The sequence below is a fragment of the Leucopleurus acutus genome, assembly GCF_964270905.1.
Source record: "Leucopleurus acutus genome assembly, chromosome: 9".
Lineage (NCBI taxonomy): Eukaryota > Metazoa > Chordata > Mammalia > Artiodactyla > Delphinidae > Leucopleurus > Leucopleurus acutus.
The window spans coordinates 100595683-100619523 of NC_139144.1; the positions used below are offsets into that span (position 1 = coordinate 100595683).

At 38.1% G+C, this 23841-nt stretch overlaps 1 protein-coding gene across 1 annotated transcript in view; it reads left to right on the forward strand.

Annotated features, from left to right (window-relative positions):
• The window catches only part of CNTNAP2 (contactin associated protein 2), a gene marked incomplete at both ends in the record, with an annotated part of 2035904 nt that overhangs the window by 1158962 nt on the left and 853101 nt on the right, over positions 1-23841 (forward strand). Inside the window, one exon of the mRNA XM_082846865.1 lies at positions 3021-3192. Coding sequence (XP_082702991.1) covers positions 3021-3192 — 172 coding nt within the window. The remainder of the gene's footprint in view (positions 1-3020; positions 3193-23841) is intronic.

Consider the following 23841-nt stretch of genomic DNA (forward strand, 5'->3'; position numbering starts at 1 on the left):
ATTTCAGTACCAGAGACTCAACATCTTTAACCCATTGCTAACTATAAGGGAGTGGTCAACATTCTACTAGTACAGTTCTCTTAAAAATATGTAGGCTTCCTATGAATGCTGTTTAGCTTTACTTCATTAAACTAAAGCCATATCCACACTTTCATAAAGATAAGCTCTTTTTCACATTGGGCTTCCGCTGACATGCTGAGGGGAAAATGTCCGTAAGATTATTAGAACCATTATTGTTTAACTCAGAGGCTCTGTGAGACATACCGGTAAGCTGGCTAGAAGTTAATTTGTCTGAATGAATGGTTCTTGGAGGCACCATCTAAGATATTTCTGAGGTCTTAATATGGATTTTATAGCCACACCTCATTATCATCTTTAGATCATGTTTTCCTGGTAGTAGAAATTTGCCATGAAGTGATTTCTTAATTTTTTTGCGTTCAACATCTGGAGAGACTGAAATTAAGAAAATATTTTATTTTCCATCAAGACCTAGCTTCCTTATATTTAGCAGTTTGTCTTTAGTTTTTCTCTCTTCTTTTTCCCTTTTACTATAAACAAAGAGAAGACGCCAGAGTACTCTGTGTGGAAATGTCCTTAGCTAGGTTATGCAGTTCATTAAGTACAGTGTTTTCCTTTCCACATTATCACAGTTTTGCTAAACTTTCCACTGCAACACAGCAATGATCCAGTTTTCTTCCATTTCCAGTAATATTGCTTCCTCACCTTCCTTTCAGTCATTACTGACAGCCTCTTCATGAGCCATGAGGCTCCATGGCTACATTATAATGGACATGTAGTAGTTTGTACTATAATTATCTTCTCCTAGAATGTATCCCGTGTAGAAAATGAAAGGAATTGACAATTTCAAACTCCAGAATTCATCAGGGCCAAACAACATTGTTATGAGTGACTGATGAAGTCTTGTTTTATGAACTGAACTATACCCATTTGATAGTGATCTGTGTGTTATGCAGCTGCCTTGCTTCTGAGAAGGTCTTGTTCTCACAATAGATGTCCCCATTTTGGAATACTTCAAAGCAAGTGTGGATATTTAGAGACTCCCAAGTATTCAAAAAACAGAATCATATGATTGTCATGTTAAGAATAGTCAGTAAAGTTACAGCTGGATGTTTTCTCTTTGCTAAGTTTAGACATTAAACTCCATTCAATTTTATCTTGATTAGGCAGAGTGAAAATCATATGTATGCATATAGCTAGTCTAAATAGACCACTTAGCTAAGATCAGCAATTTTCTGAGAGGATTAAGTCAATGCAAATGAAAAAAAAAAAAAAAGTGACTCAGAAAAGAGAAAAGAAAAAAAAAAGCCATATGTTTGACATTGAAATAGAGCCTTATTTATTTTAAAGCCAAGAAATTAAGTATAATCATATTTTTACATATTACTATGTTGATGGAAAATGATTGTATACACTTCTGTGATTAATCCTTAAAAAGGATTCAATTGATAATTATTAGATTTTAATTATTGTAACCCATTAATAAAGGGAGAAGGAGATTTCTATTGTTCTAAACTACTATTACTAGTCAAACAGAATAGGACATTTAAAAAAAAATCACTTAATGGGGACTTCCCTGGTGGTCCAGTGGGTAGGACTCCGTACTCGGTGGTCCAGTGGGTAGGACTCCGCGCTCCCAATGCAGGGGGCCCGAGTTTGCTCCCTGGTGGGGAAACTAGATCCCGTATGCATGCTACAACTAAGAGTTCGCATGCCACAACTAAGAAGCCCACATGCCGCAAGTTGAGATCCTGCATGCCACAACTAAGACCCGGTGCAGCGAAAATAAATAAATAAATAAAATAAAATAAATAAATATTTTAAATAAAATAAAAAATCACTTAATGGTCATCTTTTGGACAATGTTTTTATTGAAAATTCCCTTTTATCCAATTAATGGCACATCCTGATACCAACCCATTTTGTATAAATTGTTTTTTTGCTATAGATATAATATTAGATTGAAAAGAATGTGTGAATAACTTACGATTTTTAAGCAGACAAATTACTACAGTTTAAGTTTGCTCTGATAGGTGAAGTTCATTTGGGGGACTTTGTGGAGATATTTAATGTGATCAAGAAATGTTATTCCATATGGCCTGCAGATTTTCTATGCATAATATGAATTATGATTTTTTCTATTGAGAGGCATAAAGGAAGTTTATTTGTGGTGCTATTTTAAAGTTACTTTGCAATAAAATTTTTAAAATTATCTGATCTCAACCTTAGTATATGTATATCCTACTCTGTAATAGAACCAGTAGTTGCTAACCCTAATAGAAACTTTCTTTTTTTGTTTTGTTATTCATTCTTTTAAGCTTTTAGTTTCACTTCTTATCACTTATGCTACCTATACCATTTTAGGTACCTTATATGAGATGAATATTCAGAGCAATGTGGCTGACCCTTATGCCTAAATTTATCTCTCTATGTTTCTTTGGGTTTTATAAATTGGGAAATCATTTGTAATGCAAATGTCTCTTTGGATTGAATTAGATATTAATCTATAAAAGAAACCCACCTTAGTTGATAATAGTAAGTTTAGCTTCTTGACATCTGAATAACAGACCTCTGAGGAATTAAGAAAATAACAGTAAATATTAAAGACATAAAAGGAAGGAGCTTGGATAGTTGGGAAAGGTCTAAAATTTTACATCCTGATCTCTGAAGACAGGGTCACATGAAGAAGTATAGCCGTGAGCAGATGGACAGAGATGTGACAGAGTGAAAAAGAAGGTGTCAAAAGAGAAAATATGAAGGATGCTTCATAGACATAGACCAGAGACAAACATTTGCCTAGGTTCAACCCTTAACAGCTTCCCCTGAAATAATACTGTTTTCTCAAAAGACTTCATTCTTCCACACTGAGTACAACAACAGCAAGGATCAGTGAAACACAGTAGTTGGATACGATGGCTGTGGTCAGGGAAAACACCCAGAGGAATTTTAGTGAAGCATGCTGGACACAGAATTCAACATTCCCATTTTTTTCTCTCTCACAGGTTATCGGAACCAGATGAATAACTCAAGTCACTCTGTCCTTCAGCCTTCATTCCAAGGATGCATGCAGCTCATTCAAGTGGATGATCAACTTGTAAATTTATACGAAGTGGCACAAAGGAGGCCAGGAAGTTTTGCGAATGTCAGCATTGATATGTGTGCCATCATAGACAGGTAAACGGCCTTTCATCCTTCCTCGAATTGTTTAGATTTTCAGAATTCATGTTTTTGTTGTAGGACAAGTGAAACACCCGAACACACAACCCTGTAAGGGGTAAGGAGACAGGAGCCACTTGCCGTGCCTGTGGCTTTTTTTTGTGATGTTAGCAGTGATGTTTATATCAGGACATGGTTATATATGACAGAACAATATGTGATGTCACATTAACCCATTCAGCCTCCCTTGGTGAATGTGAGCATTATGCATGTAGTTTTGCAAGCAACAGCTGGAAAAGGAACTTAGTTTATTTTTAGTTTTGCTTCTGATGCCCACAGCAGAAATGTCCCTCTTCTTCTTGTCTTGGTCATTACTCATCCTCAGTATATGGTTCCCTCTAAAGGCCCCTCCTGAAGGAAAAGAAACATTAAAATGTGTTGGCAGGCAGTATGGGGATTTACTGAAGTAGAATATTTAATGTAGTTGAGTCTGCTTACAAAACAGACATACTGAAATATTATTACAAGATCTCATCTTTGTCAGTTTTTGCAAATCTGGGGAGAAACTTTTTGTAAAAACTTAGTTGATCTCTCACATGGTGGAAAGATACAACCTTTATATGAAATATTATGACAGCATTACATATACTACCTTAACATACTTCTAAAAAGTGCCTTTCGTTCCAACATGAAAAAATTTCATTTTGAGATGTTTTGCCCACAAACAAACTACATCTAATTTTGAGTTGAATTTAACCCAGTGAATTTAGGTGATATTCTGTCCTATTTTCAGATCTTTTATGAGAGGGCTATGTTATTCTGAAAAGAGTTTTATTAATTTTATATTTTGAAGATAAAAGTTCTAGAAGTCTCAGCCAGCCCCCAGTAAAGTACAGACCTTAAGTCTCTAATAATCTTAGTTCATTTAAGAGGGGATCCTTGGGGAAGTCATCCAAAGACATGTAATGAATCTTAAAAATATACAAAAATCATCCATTATGAAATAAGCTCGCTTCCATATAATCTTAATAAAGTAGTATTCACATGAATGGTAAATTACAGTTTATGATGTCTGTAGAATGTACCTTTTTAAAACTTTAATATGTTTATAATAAAACATAACATAGTGCTTATTTTTATTACATATACGCAGATATGGGTCCTGATAGTCTAAACAGTTTATATTTAAACAGAACAGCAAACAATTTTAATAAAAATATACTAATTTTTGAACCATCAATAATGTAATAGCTGTTATTTCTGCCTAAAGCAAGTGGTGGCAGTAATCACAAAAACTGAGAGATGAATGTTTTAAGATAATATATTCTGATATTAGATGTGTATTCATAAATTTTAATAATGGTTTTCCATACAGGAAGACTTTCCTTCTTAGTAATAGACAGTGTATTGAGTCATTTTAGTACCTTGTTCATTTTCCATGTCAGTAACTTTAATGATACAATAATTTCTGTCAATAATACCCAAGTTAGTTCATCCAGCTTTCATAAACTGCTAGATTTTATGGTGATGTTGCTATTTCACTTCAAACAGCGTGTTTCCTGGGCATTAAATTTAAATTGTTTGCTACCAGAGAAGTGCGGATGAGGTGTTGAGATTTTACTGTTTTACCCCCATGGCGAGATTAGGAGTTAAAATATCTCCAGAAGAAGATTTTGGTAAACGAACCAGGCACTCCTGGTAAGGAGAACAACACAAGAGACGATGTAGAATAGGGGTTGCAAATTTCAATTTTTGGCAGGTAGAGAAATATACAAAACAGGTTTTTGCCAAAATGGCGTCATGCAACTGTCTATGTTGCCAAGTATCCTGTAGCTGACAGAACAAGGAATATGTCTTTCTTATCCTCCAGGGTGATAACCCAGAAGAGTGACTACAGGGAAGTAGTCACCTCTGATGCATCACAAACTTCCTAAAGCCACTATTGAATACGTTTTCTGCTTGTCTTACTTTTTGAGGACAATGACTTCTTTTTTTGGTATAATTGACACATAACATAGTATTCGTTTCAGGTGTGCAATGTGATGATTTGATATTTACATATATTTTGAAATGATGACCAGGGCAGTGATTTCTGCACGTTAATTACCAATGTGTGAAATAGCACATTCCTTTATTCACACAAAATGTGCCCAGTTCAGAATCTTAATCTGTGAAGTGCTGTGTTTTTGCATGTATGATACAGGGCTGTATTCACCTTATTCAAACCGTTGAGGGGCTCATTGATGAGCTCACCCTTAATCTGTGTCTTTGCATATGAGAGTACCAGTGACGTTACCCTGTCCTCACATAGCTGTGACCCATCAGATAATATTTTAATGATACATCCCTGGCTCTTCTCTGGTTTGATCTTTTCCCCCTCACTGACTGAAACTTTGCAACTGCCTGATCTCTACCATTTTATTTTCAGACTACCTAAATTCTCCCTAAGCAAGCCTACACTGTCTCCTTTATCCTTTCAAATTTCAGCTTGATTGATTTGAGAGCTATTTTTGAAAAAATTTAAAAAGCATAAATGAAAATATAGGGTAAAAAAATAGAAATCACAGGCATGATTTTTATAAAATGTTTAGAGATTATAGGAGCAGCTGCAATGATTTTATGAGTAGAGCTTAGGGAGATAGTTTGGGCAGATGATTCTAAAGGAGTCTTGCTGTGTGTCATGCTGACATACCCTGTGAGTTGGACTTCTTTTTCTTTTCTGGGTGTGGGTTTACACGTGCCCTGTTTTGTTTGTTTGTTTGCTTTCTGAACACAGCGTTGAATCTAGGAAGAGCAAGCATGCCAAGCGATAGAATTATTTGTTCAGTAGTATTTTCTGAGTGCATCCATGGTGTCAGACACTGTTCTAGGCACTTAGGATAAATCACTGAACAACACGGACAAAGATCCTTGCACCTGCGAAGCTCACATTCTCGGGGAAGGGGAGGAAGCACAGACGTGATAAATAAATATTATAGTAAGTTAGAAGGAATAAGTGCTATAAAAAAAGAAAGAAAAAATGTTGAGCAAATCAAGGAGGACTGGCATTTCAACAGATGAGTGTTGAGTTGCTGTTTAAATAGGTTGGTCAGAGTTAGCCTCAATTATTAGTTCAAGACCTGAAAGAGTAATAGAATTCACCAATTTGGGGAAAGAGCATTACAGGCTGAGAGAATAGTCAATGCAACAAGCCTGCCTGGTATCATCTAGGGTTAACAAGGGGCCAGGGTGGCAAGTTTGGAAGGACGAGGAGCAGAGCCGCATAAGAGGAGGCCAGAGCAATCCTAGAGGCCAGGGCCTGGAGACCTGTAGGTAACTGTAAGGATCTGGCTTTTACTGTGAGAGAACTAGGGAGTCATTGCAGGTTTCTGAGTAGAGCAGTGGCATGCTTTAGCTTACATTTGTAAAGGATAACCCTGGCTGTGGGAGGACGAAAGGTAGAAGCTGGGAGCCTGTCATAGTAATCCAGGTGAGAGGTGCTGGTGGCCTAACACTGGGGTGCTGTTAGCGCAAGAGGTAGTGTCATGTGGTCAATTCTGAATATACTGAGAAGGGTTGGTCAGTAGGATTTCTTAATGGATTGGTTTCGAGGCATCAGAGGAAGAGAAGCTATAAGGATAAACCGAAATGATTTGGTAACAGCAACTGGAAGGAAGGAGTTACCATGTCCTCCAATGGGAAGGCTAGTGGTAGAGAAGATTAGTCATGGGGTGGAAGAAAAAAATCAGGAATTCACTGTTGGGCAGGAGTTGAAAGGTCTATTGGACATCTAAGTGGACATTTCAAGAAGGCAGTTGGATACATGTATCGTACAAGCACACATCTGCAGATTAAACAATGAGGTGTTGTGTCTGACAAAACGTCGTGCTTATCTATTGAGGACCTCTGGTTTCTTCAGCTGTATTTCATAAACAGCAGAAGAACTGGAAAGGGAGAGGGTGAGTAGTGGGCAGGAAGCCTCTTCCAATGTCAGGAGCCTGTAGCCTTACCCTTCGAGTGAGACCCTGCTCTTAGGGAGGAGGACTTCATCAAATGCTCAGTTGCTAGAATATTCTCCGTAAACAGTAAGATATCTAGCAGATAATCTCCTTGTTTCTCCTTGCATGAGTACCATTTTTTATCTGCTCCTTTGCACCCTCACATTGCTGGTTCCCTGTGGCAAACATCTTCAGGCACCAGACTCAACTCCTGTCTTCGACCCACTTCTCTCTATGCTCTTTCTGGGTGTGAAAATCTGAGAGGCAAAAGCCTGCAAAAACACTCCTATAACTAAAGTTAGGTTTATTTACTTCCTCCTGCAAGTGGGAACCAAAAGAGAACCAAGGGTCTTCTCAGAGGGAGGTGGGGAGAGGAAGGGAGTGAGGAAAGTGTATTGGGGGTCTAAGTCAGTCCTGGGAGGGTCCTGGCAGGTACTGGTCATAATTTATAAACTAGGAGAGTTGCTGCAGTAGAGGGTAGAACTTGTGAATCCCTTCAGAGCTCTTGTTTGTTTGTCTATGATTCTGATTCACGTCACATGGAATGGAGAAGCTGGTGTTAAAATATTTTGAGCTGAAGTAAGTGGTGTTCATGACTGGTTTGGCAATTTTTTTCCTGTTTTGTGAGTAACAGTAAAGTCCGTTTTGCTATCTGTGACTTACATCAATCCTAAGATCACCCTCGTAGATTAGCTGCCAGGGAGAGATTTTTTTTTTCTTTGTCATCCGCAGTGATGATGTGACACAGTCCTGGCTAATGAGAGGTACGCAGAAGTCAGCTAAGGTGTTCTGAGAAAACTTTTATTTTTCTGATACAGAGGTCCCCTGTTACTCTCCACTGTTCTTGTTCAAATGCAGACACCATGCCTGGAGCTGTATGATCAAGAAAACCAGAGCTCCAGTGAACCACAGTCAGCAACCACCTTCACTCCTTTTTGTGTGAGGAAAAAAAGCAATCCTTGTTTATTTAAGTCACTGTGAGTCAACTATTATTTTTCTTGGAGTTGAAAGCATCTGTCCTTTTTTCATCTTCCATGTCTAAAATAAACCAATACCATCTTTTTACTAGAACACAGGACAACAAATTCCTAATTATGGAAATGGCTTTGAAACAAAAGATGATGAATTTATTTTAGGATATATTAAGTTGCATGCCAGTGATGTCCCCTAGATATTGGAACCTGGGGACTAAATGGCTGTTTAGAGGCCAAAGCAAATTTGTATCGTTAGTCAGCATCTCGTAGAAAACCTGGTAAAAGTAGTTCATTAGAATTAGAATCTTCTATACCTTTTCTATAACCTCCCTTGTAAATATATTAAGAAACAAAACCAGTAAATGTTCTGGATAGCACAGAAAGCGGAAAAGGAAGAGTAGACATCCCAGCTTAAGTACAGCCCACAAAATTACCCCTTGAGAAACTGCGAAGGGACTGGATCCTATTTCTGAGTTAGTAATTAAGTCTTCATTTTATTTTTGGATGGAAATGCATAATCACAGACCCGGTTTTTGGTTTTTAATTCAGTGCTTTCTTTTCAAGAACACCTACCCAGTTTGTTCTATATTTTTTTCCTTGAAAGGAAAGTATATGATTTTTTATAAGAGCACTTAAATGAGGGTTGGATAGATACAGTGTGAGGTGCTTCAAAACTAAGCTAACTCTGCTGGAATGGTGAACAATGAATAAATAGATTAATACTAACAATTCAGAAGGAGGTCATGACTTCTTATAAAAGCAAGTTTAAGATTTACAGTCCTGAGATGAAGAATACATGTAACATATTTTTTTCTAAAGTTGATCTTCATTTGTTTGTAAGCTCCCAGTTCCAGTCAATAGCAGCAAAAAATAAATATCGGAGCACATACCTTCGGGTACCCTAATAACTATATATATAAGTCAATATGGGATTCAAACTTAGTCAGAGGTCAAGCTCCCATTCGGCGCTGCTGTCCCGTTTCAAGTGTCCTCCGTGACTCCTCCAGCATAGCCCTTGGGTCAGGCCCAGCTAACTGTGTAACATCATCAGAGGATTGGGCTCTGCTCCACGTGCTCTACTCAGGTTCCTTCTGGGCTCCCCACTGCTCTGGCAGTTCTTCCTGCTGGCTGTGGCTCCTGCTGGGCTCACGTTTTGGGATTTGGGTAAGAAGGTAACCTGTCCCAGTTTGTCAAGGACTGTCTTGCTTTTAGGATTGAGAACCCTTCACCTGGAGAAACCCCACAGTTCTGGGTAAACCACGATGGTTGGTCACTCAAGGTCCATGTACCTCCTGGGCACTGACCTTCTCCTAAGTCCCTTTTCTGGTCTACCAGCCATCCAAGCACTTCTATAGACCCCCATAGGGACACACAGTGATTTTGAGATCTCTTGCAAACTGTGTACAAGCTGAGTGGGTGTGGGGAGTGGAGATAACTATCTTAGGCCCCCCTCTGACTCAGCATATCATGCTCTGTATCTACTCTGTACACCTCAGGCTGACATGGGGCCTCTTATAAATCAGATACCCAAAGGCGGAAAGCAAGGCACAAGCCACCACTGCCAGAGGATTTCGGAGTCTCTGTTGAGATTCATTCAGTCAGTAAACACTTATTAAAGATCACTCAGTGAACATTTCTTCCTGGAGCTTTAATGCTGAGTTAGTTGAGGGGGAGGGTCATTGATCAGACCTTATGCTGTGCTAATACTATGTTCCTCTCTTTTGTTCTCAAAGACAGACCTCTTTCAGCCCCAGAGCCCCAGGGTTTTAGACCATCTTCCCAAAATTGAATCTGCATGTCTACTAACTTTTTGTTCCAGTCCAGTGTCCAGAGGTGAACTCTCCCAGCCCCCACTCCTTGTGAAACATGTCACTGATCCACTGAACAAGAAAAATAAATAAAATCAAAACTTTGACTTGAAATATCTAAAAATTATTTCCGCTATAGGGAAAGGAAGGCTTTTCTCACAAACATGGGTATTTCTGCAGTGACACTGTTTATGCCAGATTTCATTTCTGTTCCACCTCGATGTTGCTGCCTGCAAATTGCCACCCTGTGGCTCTGGCACCTTTTCATAGATTTGCAGGCTGACGGTTCCTTCCATTCTTCTTTACAGATGTTCATGTGGTCACTTAGGCTGGTGTCAAACTGTGCTAGTGCTTCTTTTACACTGGGAAACATTTTGTCTTCTATCATTAGATTCTTGTCACAAAACTGTAGGTTTCCGGGAATATCTTACTTTCACGTCATGATAATTACGCAAAAGTGGTAAAGGAGGCAGAAAGTCCCTCAGATAAACTTCAGATTATTCAGAACTTCACGCCTGTTCAATTCTGACTTCATTGTGGCTCTGATCCCATCAGACTTCAAAGGAGCAAGAACAGGTCAGCTGGAACTCGTTCCCTGAGAACTGGAGCTAGCAAGCAATTTTCCAGGCATGAAGCTAGCTTTCTTTTTGGGAAACACCCTTCAAAAACACCCTTAGGATAGAAGGTATTCAGGGTCCTAAAACCAGATCTCTAGCTCAAAATAAAGAACAAAAAAAGACTAGTTACATAATTCAGTTTTAATTTTCATATATGACAGTTCATATTGTGATTCTTTATTCTTGGTATGTTTACTTTGTCTCTTCACCTTATCTCGGTTGACTCCCCATCTGGGATTCCATCCATTTTATATTGCAAATGGCTGTGTTCTTTCCTTCTTTGAGCTTAATCAAATTATTTATTAGTAGATTTCTGGAAAGCCCTGTTTCCTCATGCTAGATCTGATTCATTTCTGGTGTTAGAAGCATGGATATCTGTATAAATTTTCTTGGCCTTCCAAGCTAAACCCAGACTCCCCTTTAGTCTTTAACTCCATTGCCAGAGCCATTGGGTTTCCTATAGAAGGATCCAGAGAGGAGTATCCTGTTGATACGTAAACATTTAAACCATAGTCATCTATCTTAGCAAAAGAAACATAAGCTCAATGACGTAGAAGTATCACACACCCAGGTGAACCCATGTTCAAGTCAGTTGCCTCTCTGAAGTGATTTCAGAGTGGTTTCATTTTTAAGTACAAGTACTAGAGTGACAAAATTATTATTTTTTTAACATTTTTATTGGAGTATATCTGCTTTACATTGTTGTGTTAGTTTCTGCTGTATAGCAAAGTGAATCAGCTATACATATACATATGTTCCCATATCCCCTCCCTCTTGCTTCTCCCTCTGACCCTCCCTATCCCACCCCTCTAAGTGGTCACAAAGCACTGAGCTGATCTCCCTGTGCTATGCAGCTGCTTCCCACTAGCTATCTGTTTTACATTTGATAGTGTATATATGTCCATGCCACTCTCTCACTTTTTATTTTTTTGAATTTCATTTTATTTATTTTTTATACAGCAGGTTCTTATTACTTATGTATTTTATACATCTTAGTGTGTACATGTCAATCCCAACCTCCCAATTCATCCCACCACCCCCACCCCCTGCCACTTTCCCCCCTTGGTGTCCATACGTTTGTTCTCTACATCTGTGTCTCTATTTCTGCCCTGCAAACTGGTTCATCTGTACCATTTTTCTAAGTTCCACATATATGGATTAATATACGATATTGTTTTTCTCTTTCTGACTTACTTCACGCTGTATGACAGACTCTAGGTCCATCCACCTCACTACAAATAACTCAGTTTTGTTTCTTTTTGTGGCTGAGTAATATTCCATTGTATATATGTGCCACATCTTCTTTTTCCATTCATCTGTCGATGGACACTTAGGTTGCTTCCATGTCCTGGCTATTGTAAATAGAGTTGCAATGAACATTGTGGTAAATGTCTCTTTTTGAATTATGGTGTTCTCAGGGTATATGCCCAGTAGTGAGATTGCTGGGTCATATTGTAGTTCACTTTTTAGTTTTTAAAGGAACCTCCATACTGTTCTCCATAGTGGCTGTATCAATTTACATCCCCACCAACAGTGCAAGAATGTTCCCTTTTCTCCACACCCTCTCCGGCATTTATTGTGTCTAGAGCTTTTGATGATGGCCATTCTGACCAGTGTGAGGTGATATCTCATTGAAGTTTTGATTTGCATTTCTCTAATGATTAATGATGTTGAGCATCCTTTCATGTGTTTGTTGGCAATCTGTATATCTTCTTTGGAGAAATGTCTATTTAGGTCTTCAGCCCATTTAGGGATTGGGTTGTTTGTTTTTTTGATATTTAGCTGCATGAGCTGCTTGTGTATTTTGGAGATTAATCCTTTGTCAGTTGCTTCATTTGAAAATATTTTCTCCCATTCTGAGGGTTGTCTTTTGGTCTTGTTTATGGTTTCCTTTGCTGTGCAAAAGCTTTTAAGTTTCATTAGGTCCCATTTGTTTATTTTTGTTTTTATTTCCATTTCTCTAGGAGGTGGGTCAGAAAGGATCTTGATGTGATTTATGTCATAGAGTGTTCTGCCTGTGTTTTCCTCTAAGAGTTTGATAGTGTCTGGCCTTATATTTAGGTCTTTAATCCCTTTTGAGTTTATTTTTGTGTATGGTGTTAGGGGCTGTTCTGATTTCATTCTTTTACATGTAGGTGTCCAGTTTTCCCAGCACAATTTATTGAAAAGGCTGTCTTTTCTCCATTGTATAGTCTTGCCTCCTTTGTCATGGATTAGTTACCTATAGGTGTGTGGGTTTATCTGTGGGCATTCTGTCCTGTTCCATTGATCTACATTTCTGTTTTCATGCCAGTTACATACTATCTTGATTACTATAGCTTTGCAGTATAGTCTGAAGTCAGAGAGCCTGATTCCTCCAGCTCCATTTTTCTTTCTCCAGATTGCTTTGGCTATTCGAGGTCTTTTGTGTTTCCATTACAAATTGTGCAATTTTTTGTTCCAGTTCTGTGAAAAATACCATTGGTAGTTTGATAGGGATTGCACTGAATCTGTAGGTTGCTTTGGGTAGTTTAGTCATATAGGAATGCAAGAGATTTCTGTGCATTAATTTTGTATCCTGCTACTTTAGCAAATTCATTGACTAGCTCTAGTAGTTTCCTGGTAGTATCTTTAGTATTCTCTGTGGATAATATCATGTCATCTGCAAACAGGGACAGCTTTACTTCTTTTCCAATTTGGATTCCTTTTATTTCTTTTCTTCTCTGATTGCTGTGGCTAAAACTTCCAAAACTATGTTGAATAATAGTGGTGAGAGTGGGCAACCTTGTCTTGTTCCTGATCTTAGTGGAAATAGTTTCAGTTTTTCACCATTGAGAATGATGTTGGCTATGGGTTTGTCATATATGGCCTTTACTATGTTGAGGTAAGTTCCTGCTATGCCTACTTTCTGGACAGTTTTTATCATAAATGGGTGTTGAATTCTGTCAAAAGCTCTATCTGAATCTACTGAGATGATCATGTGGTTTTTATGCTTCAATTTGTTAATATGTTGTATCACATTGATTGATTTGTGTATATTGAAGAATCCTTGCATTCCTGGGATAAACCCCAATTGATCATGGTGTATGATCCTTTTAATGTGCTGCTGAATTTTGTTTGCTAGTATTTTGTTGAGGAGTTTTGCATATATGTTCATCAGTGATATTGGCCTGTAGTTTTCTTTTTTTGTGACGACTTTTTCTGGTTTTGGTGTCAGGGTGATGGTGGCCTCATAGAATGAGTTTGGGAGTGTTCTTCCCTCTGCTATATTTTGGAAGAGTTTGAGAAGGATACGTGTTAGATCTTCTTTAAATGTTTGACAGAATGTGCCTGTGAATCCATCTGGTTCTGGGCTTTTGTTTGTTGGAAGATTTTTAATCACAGTTTCAATTTCAGAGCTTGTGATTGGTCTGTTCATATTTTCTGTTTCTTCCTGGTTCAGTCTCGGAAGGTTGTGCATTTCTAAGAATTTGTTCATTTCTTCCAGATTGTCCTTTTTATTGGCATAGAGTTGCTTGTAGTAATCTCTCATGATCCTTTGTATTTCTGCAGTGTCAGTTGTTACTTCTCGTTTTTCATTTCTAATTCTGTTGACTTGAGTCTTCTCCCTTTTTTTCTTGATGAGTCCGGCTAATGGTTTATCAATTTTGTTTATCTTCTCAAAGAACCAGCTTTTAGTTTTATTGATCTTTGCTATCGTTTCCTTCATTTCTTTTTCATTTATTTCTGATCTGATCTTTATGATTTCTTTCCTTTTGCTAACTTTGGGGTGTTTTTTGTTCTTCTTTCTCTAATTGCTTTAGGTGTACGGTCACGGTTGTTTATTTGAGATTTTTCTTGTTTCTTGAGGTAGGATTGTATTGCTATAAACTTACCTCTTAGAACTGCTTTTGCTGCATCCCATAGGTTTTGGGTCGTCGTGTTTTCTTTGTCTTTTATTTCTAGGTATTTTTTGATTTCCTCTTTGATTCCTTCAGTCATCTTTTGGTTATTTAGTAGTGTATTTTTTAGCCTCCATGTGTTGTATTTTTTACAGTTTTTTTCCTGTAATTGATATCTAGTCTCATAGTGTTGTGGTTGGAGAAGATACGTGATATGATTTCAATTATCTTAAATTTACCAAGGCTTGATTTGTGACCCAAGATATGATCCATCCTGGAGAATGTTCCATGAGCATTTGTGAAGAAAGTGTATTCTGTTGTTTTTGGATGGACTGTCGTATAAATATCAGTTATGTCCATCTTCTTTAATGTGTCATTTAAAGCTTGTGTTTTATTTTTTTATTTTCATTCTGGAAGATCTGTCCATTGGTGAAAGTGGGGTGTTAAAAATCCCCTACTATTATTGTGTTACTGTCGATTTCCCCTTTTATGGCTGTTAGCATTTGCCTTATGCATTGAGGTGCTCCTATATTGGGTGGTTAAATATTTACAGTTGTTATATCTTTTTGCTGGATTGATCCCTTGATCATTATGTAGTGTCCTTGTTTGCCTCTTGTAATAGTCTTTATTTTAAAGTCTATTCTGTCTGATGTGAGAATTGCTACTCCAGCCTTCTTTTGATTTCCATTCAATATCTTTTTCCATCCCCTCACTTTCAATCTGTATGTGTCCCTATGTCTGAAGTGGGTCTCTTCTAGACAGCATATATATTAGTCTTGTTTTTGTATCCATTCAGCCAGTCTGTGTCTTTTGGTGGGAGCATTTAATCCATTTACATTTAAGATAATTATCAATATGTATGTTCCTATTACCATTTTCTTAATTGTTTTGGGTTTGTTATTCTAGGTCTTTTCCTTCTCTTGTGTCTCCTGCCTAGAGAAGTTCCTTTAGCATTTGTTGTAAAGCTGGTTTGGTGGTGCTGAATTCTCTTAGCTTCTGCTTGTCTGTAAAGGTTTTAATTTCTCCATCGAATCTGAATGAGATCCTTGCTGGGTAGAGTAATCTTGGTTGTAGGTTTTTCCCTTTCATTAGTTTAAATATGTCCTGCCACTCCCTTCTGGCTTGCAGAGTTTCTGCTGAAAGATCAGCTGTGAACCTTATGGGTATTCCCTTGTATGTTATTTGTTGCTTCTCCCTTGCTGCTTCTAATATTTTTTCTGTGTATTTAATTTTTGATAGTTTGATTAATATGTGTCTTGGCATGTTTCTCCTCAGATTTACCCTATTTGGGACTCTCTGTGATTCCTGGACTTGATTGACTATTTACTTTCCCATATAGGGAAGTTTTCAACTATAATCTCTGCAAGTATATTCTCATTCCCTTTCTTCTTCTTTTCTTCTTCTGGGACCCCTATAATTTGAATGTTGGTGTGTTTAATATTGTCCCTGAGGTCTCTGAGACTGTCCTCAGTTCTCTTCATTCTTTTTTCTTTATTCTGCTCTGCGATAGTTATTTCCACTATTTTATCTTCAAGGTCACTTATCCATTCTTCTGCCTCAGTTATTCTGCTATTGATTCCTTCTAAAGAATTTTTAATTTCATTTATTGTGGTGTTCATCATTGTTTGTTTGCTCTTTAGTTCTTCTAGGTCCTTGTTAAACGTTTCTTGTATTTTCTCCATTCTATTTCCAAGATTTTGGATCATCTTTACTATCATTACTCTGAATTCTTTTTCAGGTAGACTGCCTATTTCCTCTTCATTTGTTAGGTCTGGTGGGTTTTTACCTTGTTCCTTCATGTGCTGTGTATTTCTCTTCTTCTCATTTTGCTTATCTTACTGTGTTTGGGGTCTCCTTTTCATAGGCTGCAGGTCGTAGTTCCCGTTGTTTTTTGTGTCTGCCCCCAGGGGGTAAGGTTGGTTCAGTGGGTTGTGTAGGCTTCCTGGTGGAGGGGACTGGTGCCTGTGTTCTGGATGAGGCTGGATCTTGTCTTTCTGGTGGGCAGGACCGAGTCCAGTGGTGTGTTTTGGGGTGTCTGTGAACTTATTATGATTTTAGGCAGCCTCTCTCCTAATGGGTGGGTTTGTGTTCCTGTCTTGCTAGTTGTTTGGCATGGGACATCCAGCACTGGAGCTTGCTGGTCATTGAGTGGAGCTACGTCTTAGCATTGAGATGGAGATCTCTGGGAGAGCTCTTGCCGATTGATATTACATGGGGCCGGGAGGTCTCTGGTGGACCAGTGTCCGGAACTCAGCTCTCTCACCTCTGAGGCTCAGGCCTGACACCCGGCCAGAGCACCACGACCCTGTCAGCCACACGGCTCTCACCACACTCATTCCTGGAGTCTTCCTCTCTGAAGTGTTCAGAAGTGCTACTAAAGGAGATAGGGGTGGCAGGATGCTGGGGCCGCTGGGCCCATGGACTTCTTGCACTGGAAATCTGCTTCTGTTAGGAATCAGAATCCTTTTCCCCTGAGGTAGCACCAGAGCAAGATGCCAGATTGGTGCAGATTCCCTCCACACCTTCTGAGCTCTACCCTCAGAGGATGTCAAGACCAGAGAAGTCAAGAGCCTTCTTTAGTTTGATGGGAAAGGTCAGCCATGCTTAATGGTCTTCCTGTGTTCTCTTTATACGACTAAGAGGGCAGTCTTTTGGAGGCACATGGCTCCTTTCTTTATGCATCAAGTCCAAAGTGATATAAGCAGCTCTGGAATTCCACTGCCTTCAGCGTGATTCTTTTTTTTCTCTGCTTATAGCACTCCCAGCACCCCCTCCTAATCAACAGGAAAGAATGACAAAACTTATTTTTAATGAGAAAATACAGTAGTGAAATGCCAGAGGAGAACTCCACTAGGAGAAAAGGAAAAAAAAAAGTTGAATTAACTGTCTTAAGGTTCAACAGCAGGCTTATTCTTTTTTGATGTATTGCATGTATTAGGACAAAAGAAAACTATATTTGCTTTTGGTGTGGCATATAGCTGTGCTTTGACATTTAAATCCCAAGGAGGGCCCGGTGCATAAAAGTAATGTCAGACAATAGTTATGTGTTTGAAGATAAGCAGGAAGGAAAAAGATAAATAATTTTAACATGTAGCTAAATCAACTAAAGAGAGATTTAAATGAGTCATTAAATTTTTTTTTTTTTCTTTGGTACGTGGGCCTCTCACTGTTGTGGCCTCTCCCGTTGCAGAGCAGAGGCTCTGGACGCACAGGCTCAGTGGCTGTGGCTCAAGGGCCCAGCCGCTCCGCGGTATGTGGGATCTTCCCGGACTGGGGCATGAACCCATGTCCCCTGTATCGGCAGGCGGACTGTCAACCACTGTGTCACCAGGGAAGCCCTGAGTCATTAAATTTTATTTCTTGCTTTTGATATTAGATTACCTGAAAAATAAAGAGAAAAGCAAGTAATTAAAGAATATATTTAAAACATCTGCCTTAACAAATATTTTCTTCTTAATTGCTTTTGTCAGTTTCTTAACTGTATTGCAAAAGTTTGAATGAACTCTAAGAACTCATTTAACTGCCCTTCCCTTAAACCGACCTTATGGATTAATGGACACTCACCATTCACTTTGTAAAATATAGGGAATGATCCCATAGCCTGCTGGATGAAGAGCTGGAGCTAGCAGGCTATACCATCTTTCACCCCTTGTACTCTCCCACATGCTGTGTAGGAGTTAGGTCTTCTTCCTCAGGTATGTTTAAGCAAGTTATACTTGTTATTGTAATAACATGGTCCAATTAAATACTAACTACAGTTATAAGTAGGTAGGGACAGAAAGAAGTAGTTTCCATTAAAGCCAAATTAAAAAGTTTTAGAAAAGCAAGTGGCCAGAAACAAACAAAACCATCAGTTTAGGTACGACGGAGAAGGCCAATGTAAAAATTTGCAGGTTCCTTGGTGACTTTAGTTTTCACTACACTTTAAGAAGCCAAGACTGGAAATCAAGGGTGATAGAAATGGTTCATCAAAAAAACAGTTCCAATCAATGGGCCCATACCTAATGACTGCAGAGCAAATCCTTCTGGCAAGTGAGTTATTGAATTTACACGATGAAGCGTTTTAAGTTAATTAAAATGATTAAGGTAAGTATCCTACTAATGTTTAGTTTCTTTACTTCTTACTTCTCTAATCTGGAAAAATAAGGAAGTAGAATTTGCTTTTTTCTTTTGCTTTCTATATTTCAAATAATAGAGGGAAAGAGGGAGAAGGAGGGAAGGAGAGAAGAAGAAAGGAAAAAAGGAAGGAGGAAGGTAGGAAGGAAAGAAAGAGACGAAAGAAAGAAAAGAAAGGGAAGGAAGGAAGAAAGAAAGAAAGGAAAACTTAATTCACATTGCTTTTTGGTTTATTGATATGGGACATTATCTACTTTCATTAAAATAGAAATCAGGATAAAATTTAAACAATGCTGTCTATTTATTATTGCAGTCTTAAAATGATATTTTCTTTGAGAATTTTCCTTTGCTATTTAAATTATCCATGACCTGAGAAGAAGGAGAGAGTAGTCATAGATTTTTCTGTGCCAGGAAAAACAGCTTTGTGAAGACTTGGGACTTGTCATTATTTTTATTTCATTTGTTAATTTGTTAATTTCATTTGTTAATTGAGCAAAAATACCTCCTCTCCCTGTGATTGTATTTATACTACCTAAAAACTAGTTTCAGGAGGGTTAACAAGCTAAATGTTTTAGATAACATTGTTTAAAATTCTGCAAGGTACCCATTGTCCTATTAGAGAGAAATACTTCTTCATTGTCTGTGTCTGTGAATTCATTGAGGAACTCTACTAGAGTCTGAATCTCATTTTGTTTACCAAATCCTGCTTACATAAAAAAGAATGTTACATGAGCAAGAGGGGAATGCAGATGGAAGGGGTAGGGAAGATGTGCGTGTTTGTTTGGAATGTTGTTGAAAAGCAAATCTGTAATAAATTTTAATAGACAAATTGTAGTATCTGAGAAGGGTCTCTTAATCAGAAAATAGATTGATTTAAATAGATCATAATCTATAATTGTGATAAGGAGAGACCCTCTAAGTACAATGCAACATTTGTTTATAAGATTTGCCTTAAACAAGTGGTGCCTGTAAACTTTTACTCCAGTAGCTTCACGATGTTTGATCCTTTGGCATAGTCCCCAAAGGGCTTCATCAACATGAAAACTATTCTCATGGACACACTTCACTGAACACCCCTCCTGAGCAAATGGACATGACATCAAAGTGAATTATTTTTTCTTGAAACTTCAGGCATTTGAAAATTAGAAAATTAAAAAAAAACAAAAAACCTTTAAAATCTTAAAGAATGATATTTCCAAGTTTAGATGGAACCACCATACCCAAAGAGGCAAATTCCTTTCACACAGTTATTATACAGTCGTCTCTGTATGTACACTGATGATTGGTTCTAGGACCCCCCCAGGATACAAAAATCTGTAGATGCTCAAGTCCCTTATATGAAGTAGTGTAGTATTTGCATATAACCTGTGCACATCCTCTTGTAAACTTTATATCATCTCTAGATTACTTGCAATGCCTAATACAATGTAAAGTCTATGTTAAGTTGTTGTACATACAATGTAAATGCTATGTAATTTTGCTTTTTGGAACTTCCTGGAATGTTTTTTCCAAATACTTTTGACCTGAGGTTGGTTGAACTCACAAACGTGGAACCCGTAGATACAGAGGGCCAACTATATTTTAAGTCAAGAGACATTTTTTAATATCCTGAGATGGTAAGATGCTGTTACTGACGTACACAATGAGGAAATCAAGAGATGCAGAATGGGGGTCTCTTCTCACAGGGAGTGTATTACTTTAGCCATGGAAATATGAAACATTCATAACAAGTTTAGAAGCTATGTAAGAAGCCTGTGCTTCATAATCATTACAGATGATTGTTTTCATAGGAAATTAATGAAGGGAGAATCACTGTGGGCTCCAGTGGCTGGTGGAGGCTTCAAAGAAATATGTTGAACTTTAAAGGAACTGTAGCCCCAGGTAAGAAGGAGCATCCCAGGCCGAAGCAAAAGCATAAGCAGAATTGTGGAAGCACAGATGACCATTCCATATTTCCGGAACAGTAAAGTGACTGTTTAAATTAGTGCAGAAAGTTTGTGTAGGGGGTCAAGGAAGAGGTGGAAAGATATGTCATTCATTCATTCACTTATCCATTCATCCCACAGTCATTCACTGATAACCTACCATGTGCCTAGGATAGTGTTAGCCTTGATGAATAAGAGGTAACCTTATGGACCCTGCATCCTTACTGGCTAATAAAAGAGACAGACATTAAAAAAAAATTATTATTATTGAAAAAACTGGGAAATGCCAGAATTGAAGTATGCAGAGGGATGGCACTTCTAATTCAGCCAGGGTTCGAGATGAGGATGGAGGAGCTCATACAGAGGAGCAGTTCACAGGCACACAGGAAGGACTTTTTAGGTAGACAGAAAGCAGATGCAAAAGGATGCAGGTGTGAGTGACATGGGGACCCACAGGGAACTCAGGTAGTTATAGCAGAGTCTTCCAGACATTAGCAGCTACTAGTGTGAAGCTAGAAATTTCATGTGGAGATCTGAGGCTAGATATTTAGGGAGAACTTACTGGAAACAGGCCTACTGAAAAAATTATAATTTATCCTCCAGGCAATAAGGAATCATTGAAGGATTTGCAGGGAAGTTAGTTTTGCATTACTGACATTTGCTCTGATGTGTGAGCAAAGGTGGTGAGAGCCTAAACTATGGCAGTAGCCATAGAAGTGGACAGGAAAGGGTCAATCCAAGGTATTTAGGAGTTGGACTGAGGAGAACCCATTGGATGTGGAGGTTGGGAAGGTATTCCAGGAAAGAGAAACTGGTTTCAGAGTGAGAAGATGCTTTCCTGGTAAGCGCTACCTCCACTAGTCCCTGAACAATGTCCTGACTGAATATTTAAGTTATTTAGTTATTAAGACATGAAAAGTTAATTAACTATTTAGTCGTGAGCCTATTAGTCCCTTCTCATCCGTGGTTTCACTTTCTTTATATGGTCAACTGTAGTCTGAAAATATTAATTGGAAAATTTCAGAAACAATTCATAAGTTTTAAGTTGACACCGTCTGAGTAGCAAGATGAAGTCTCTGGCCATTGTGCTCCATCCCACGTGGGACTATGACTCATATCTTAGTCCAGTGCATCTCCCCTCTTAGTCACTTAGTAGCCATCGGGGTGATCAGATCAACTGTTGGTACTGCAGTGCTTGTATTCAAGAAACCATTATTTTACTTAATAATGGCCCCAAAGCCCAAGAGTAGTGATGCTGCCAATTCAGATAAGCCAAAGAGAAGCTCTAAAGTGCCTCCTCTAAGTGAAAAGGTGAATGTTCTGGACTTGATAAGGAATGAAAAAAAAAGTCATATGCTGAGGTTGCCAAGATCAGAATGAATCTTCTATCCGTGAAATTGTGAAGAAAGAAAAACAAATTTGTGCTAGTTTTGCTGTCACATCTCAAACTGCAAGAGTTATAGCTACACTGTGTGACAAGCACTTAGTTAAGATGAAAAAGGCATTAAACTTGTACAGTGAGATATTTTGAGAGAGACCACATTCACATAGCATTTATTACATTACATTGTTAAGATTATTCTATTTATTATTATTGTTGTTAATTTCATACTGTGCCTAATTTATAAATTAAACTTTATCATAGGTATGTATATATTGGAAAAAAACATAGTATATATAGGATTTCCCCAAGGCCCCCAGTGGATGCCTGTCCAAGGTTTTAGGCATCCGCTGGGAACCTCGGAACGTGTCCCCTGAGGATGGGGTGGGGGAGCTGCTCTATATCAGTTAGAATAAGGTTTTACTGGGATCTAGAAAAATGGGGAAAACTAGTAGCAGCAGTTGAGCAGTGGGGAGAGGTAAAAGAAAGTTAAAATAGGAAAGGCAGAGCTGAGTTAGAAATGCAGGTAATGACATTATGGAATAAAGAGGAAGACGGGAGTTGTGAAGAGCTGTACTGTTGAACGTAGCCGTCCCTAGCCACATTTGGCTATTGGACACTTAAAAAACTACTCGAATTGAGATGTGCCATAAGTGTAAAATACACACTAGGTTGTGAACACTTAGTGTAGATAAAGGAATATAATATTATTAAAATTACTTCCACCTTTTTCTTTTCACTTTTTTAAATGTGGTTACCATAATATTTAAAATTACACATAGTGTGTGACTCACATGGTATTTCTATTGGACATTGCTGGTCTAGAATCCCTGCATAGTTTCACCTGGATACTGTGCAGCTCTAAAAAGCCCTCCAGCTTCTGTGTTGGTCTTGTCCAAAGGTGAGTTTAAAAGATCCGTGCAACTTCTGATAAGACTCAGTAAGTTGCCCTTTAGAATTGTTTTATCTCAGAGACAATGGGGATTCCCAGAAGGTCTGTGAAACTGGCATCATTCTGAAATTCTCAGTCCCTTTTAATTAGTTAGAAGTTTTCTTAAGCCCTAAATCTGCTTGAAAGACCAACTCCAGAGAGTATCTTTACAGATGTAGAATCCAGATGTGTTGGTTTTCTTCTAGAATATTAATTCCCTATTCATTAAAAATGAAAAGTATTCACTGAAAAGAATGAGGCCTAAATTAACTAGACAGTATTTTAGTTGAGCACAAGTTAGAATTCAAAGATTAATTTCTTCCACTAAAATATATGTCAGTCATACAAAGGTGTAGAAGTGGACATCCCTGAAGTAAAAGGTTGGGTTTCAATTAGAAATTGCTTTCAGGTGATAGGAACAAAGACAATTACAATTTCTTTTTTTCTTTCTTTTTTTATTGAGGTATAATTGACATACAACATTATATTAGTTTTAGGTATACTATATCATGATTTTCTTTTTGAAGTTTGCATTGTCAAGTTTATTTATTTATTTATTTTATTGGAGTAAAATTGCTTTACAATGTTGTGTTAGTTTCTGCTGTACGAGGAAGTGAATCAGCTATACGTATACCTATATTCCCTCCCTCTTGGATCTCCCTCCCCCTCTTCCCCCACCCCCACCCCGGCCATCTAGGTCATCACAGAGCACTGAGCTGAGCTCCAGATATTTGAATATATTGTGAAATGATCACCACAATAAGTCTAGTTAACATCCCTCACCATAAATAGTTACAGAATTTTTTTCTTGTGATGAAACTTTTAAGATCTCTCTTATCAACTTTCAGTTATGCAATACAGCATAATTAACTGTAGTCGCCATGCTGTACATCATATCTCCATGACTTACTTATTTTACAACTGGAAGTCTGTACCTTTTGACCCCCTTTACTCATTTCCCCCCTCCCCACCTGCCCCTTCTGGCAACCACCAACTGCTTTTCTATATCCATGAGCTCTCTGGCTTTTCTTTTGTTTTGTTTTAAGATTCCACATATAAGTGAGAATACACGGTATTT